This window comes from Nannospalax galili, unplaced genomic scaffold (genome assembly GCF_000622305.1).
Source record: "Nannospalax galili isolate Female #2095 unplaced genomic scaffold, S.galili_v1.0 scaffold485, whole genome shotgun sequence".
NCBI lineage: Eukaryota > Metazoa > Chordata > Mammalia > Rodentia > Spalacidae > Nannospalax > Nannospalax galili.
Window position 1 is genome coordinate 1588572 of NW_008354534.1, and position 2181 is coordinate 1590752.

Below are 2181 nucleotides of genomic sequence, written 5' to 3' on the forward strand. Positions count from 1 at the left end.
CCTCCGGCCCGCGGCTTGGCCTCCCGCTCCTCAGGGCCGTAGGCACTCCCGTCCGGAGCCGCGGGGCTGGAGGGCAGGGCCGGAGCAGCCCCAGCGCCAAGCCCGCACTCACCGTTCGAGATGTAAACCATCTTCCCTCGGCTCCCAACTCGAGCCCCAGAGAGGCCAATCCCTCTCGGACTTCCGGACCTCGCCTCCCGCCCCGCCCTTGACGTCACAGGCCTCCCGCGACTGGGGCGAGAGGTGGGCAGAGCCCATTGGCTGCTGGGAGACACGCTGCCGACCGGATGCTCAGCCTGGTCACATCCGCAACTTCCGTTGACGTGGACGCGGTGGCTCAGACAACCGGATACGACGTGTAAGGTGATTTTTTTTTTTTTTTTGAAGTGCGCTTTTTCTTGCTTGTTTCCGGTTTGCCTGTGGCGTTTTCTTTATCCGCGCTGACCGGCCGGAAGTTGCTTTTCAGTTGTTGATAAGCTCTGGATAAGTATGGCGCCGTGTGCAGCAGCTTGAAGAACCGAGCAAGAAGTCAGCCCGACTTCCCAGACACATTAATCCTCTGGGTGAAGGGACGTGCCTCCGGCGGGGCCGCTAACTGAGGAACTTCGTTGTCAGGCTTTGGAATTCTCTGTTAGGTCTCTCCTGGATGTATTCCATTCCGGCTTAAACCAGTATTTCTGCCAGACTTCACCAGAAGTGGCTTTTTTTTTTTTTTTGGTCTTTGAGACATCCGCCTGCCTCCGCCTCCCGAGTGGTGGGATTAAAGGCGTGCACCACCACGCCCGGCCAGAAGTAGCATTTTTATAGCTCGTATGAAGCCACTAGGAGAAATAAATCCAGTTGTAGCATGACAGCTTTCTCTGCTTGTCAACACTGCAGAAGTGACGGCATTTGTCATGACTCGGGCATGGTGGTGCACCCAGCACTCGGGAGGCAGAGGCAGGTGGATCACTGAGATGGAGGCCAGCCTGGTCTACATAGTGAGTTCCAGGCCAGCTCGGGCTACAGTGAGGCCCTGTCTAAAAGACGTATCTTGGGTATTCTGTAGGTTTCAATGACATTCCTTGCTGCCCCAGCTCCTAGACTAGGTCTCTTGCTAAGCCTGGCAATCTCATTAATGTCACAGGCCTTTCTACTTGCCCTCCCTTCCCTCCCTCCGTTCCTTACCTCCCTCCCTTCCATCCCTTCCTCCCTTCCTTCCACAGGGTCTCCCTGAAGCCCCAGCTGGCCTGGAACTCACTATGTAGACCAAGCTGACCTCAGTCTCAAAGAGATCACCTCTACATCTGGCTTGTTTGGAAATTGTAGAGTGCTAATGCCCTCCCCCTCACCCCCCTCTTTTTTTTTTCCCTGGTTTTCAGACCCCATGCCATTTTGGAAGGATCCTGCTCCCTTCCCTAAAAAGAGAAAGAAAAATATATTTTGAAATTAGTTATACATTAAGGATGGTAGTTAAGAAGGTGTGTTAAGTAAGGTGTGGTGCCGTATGCTTGTATTTCTATAACCTGGGCTCCATAAAGAGGCCCTGTCTAAAACAAAAAATGGTATATTCTGATACCTGCAATTGACAACGATTTAATAGCTTGTTTATTTGGGAGGAGTCATTTTTTCCCCCCAGAAAAACCTATACCTTAAGACGAGGCCATTTGAGATTTTTACAGCACAATGATAGAGGATCTTCTTTTGAAACAATACTGGAGGACAGGGTCATTTTTCTTTTTGGTGTATGTGTATGTGTGTATGTAAAAGCTAGAGATTGTTACTGGGTGTTTTCATCAATTTCTCTGTACCTTATCTTTTGAGACAGTCTACTCACTGATTGACTAGACTGGACAGGGAGCTCTGTGGGTCCCCCATCTCTGTCCCCCTAGTTACAAATGTGTACAATTTGTACCTGGCTTTTACATGGGTGCTGGAGATCTAAATTTAGGTCTGTGTGCTTGCATAGCAAATATTTCACCTATTGAGCCTTCTCATTAAGTCTCTCAAGGAACCTTCTAGTCCTTACCTAGACCATGACACCTTTTTTTTTTTTTTTTTTGAGACAGGGTTTTACTTTGTAGCTCCTGACTGGCCGGGAACTCATTATGTAGACTAAGCTGGCTTTGAACTCACAAAAATCCACCCACTTCTGCCTGCCTCCTGAGTGCCAGGATCAAAGGTGAGAGTGCCACCATATCC

The 2181-nt window shown here is 50.0% G+C and overlaps 1 protein-coding gene across 2 annotated transcripts in view; it reads right to left on the reverse strand.

Annotated features, from left to right (window-relative positions):
• Selenok (selenoprotein K) overlaps positions 1-269 on the reverse strand; it is an 8290-nt gene extending 8021 nt beyond the window's left edge. For both annotated transcript variants that reach the window (XM_008851834.3, XM_017802858.2), the window contains exon 1: positions 113-269. In XM_008851834.3, coding sequence (XP_008850056.1) covers positions 113-131 — 19 coding nt within the window. In that variant the 5' untranslated portion in view covers positions 132-269. The remainder of the gene's footprint in view (positions 1-112) is intronic.
• Positions 270-2181: the final 1912 nt, after the last annotated feature.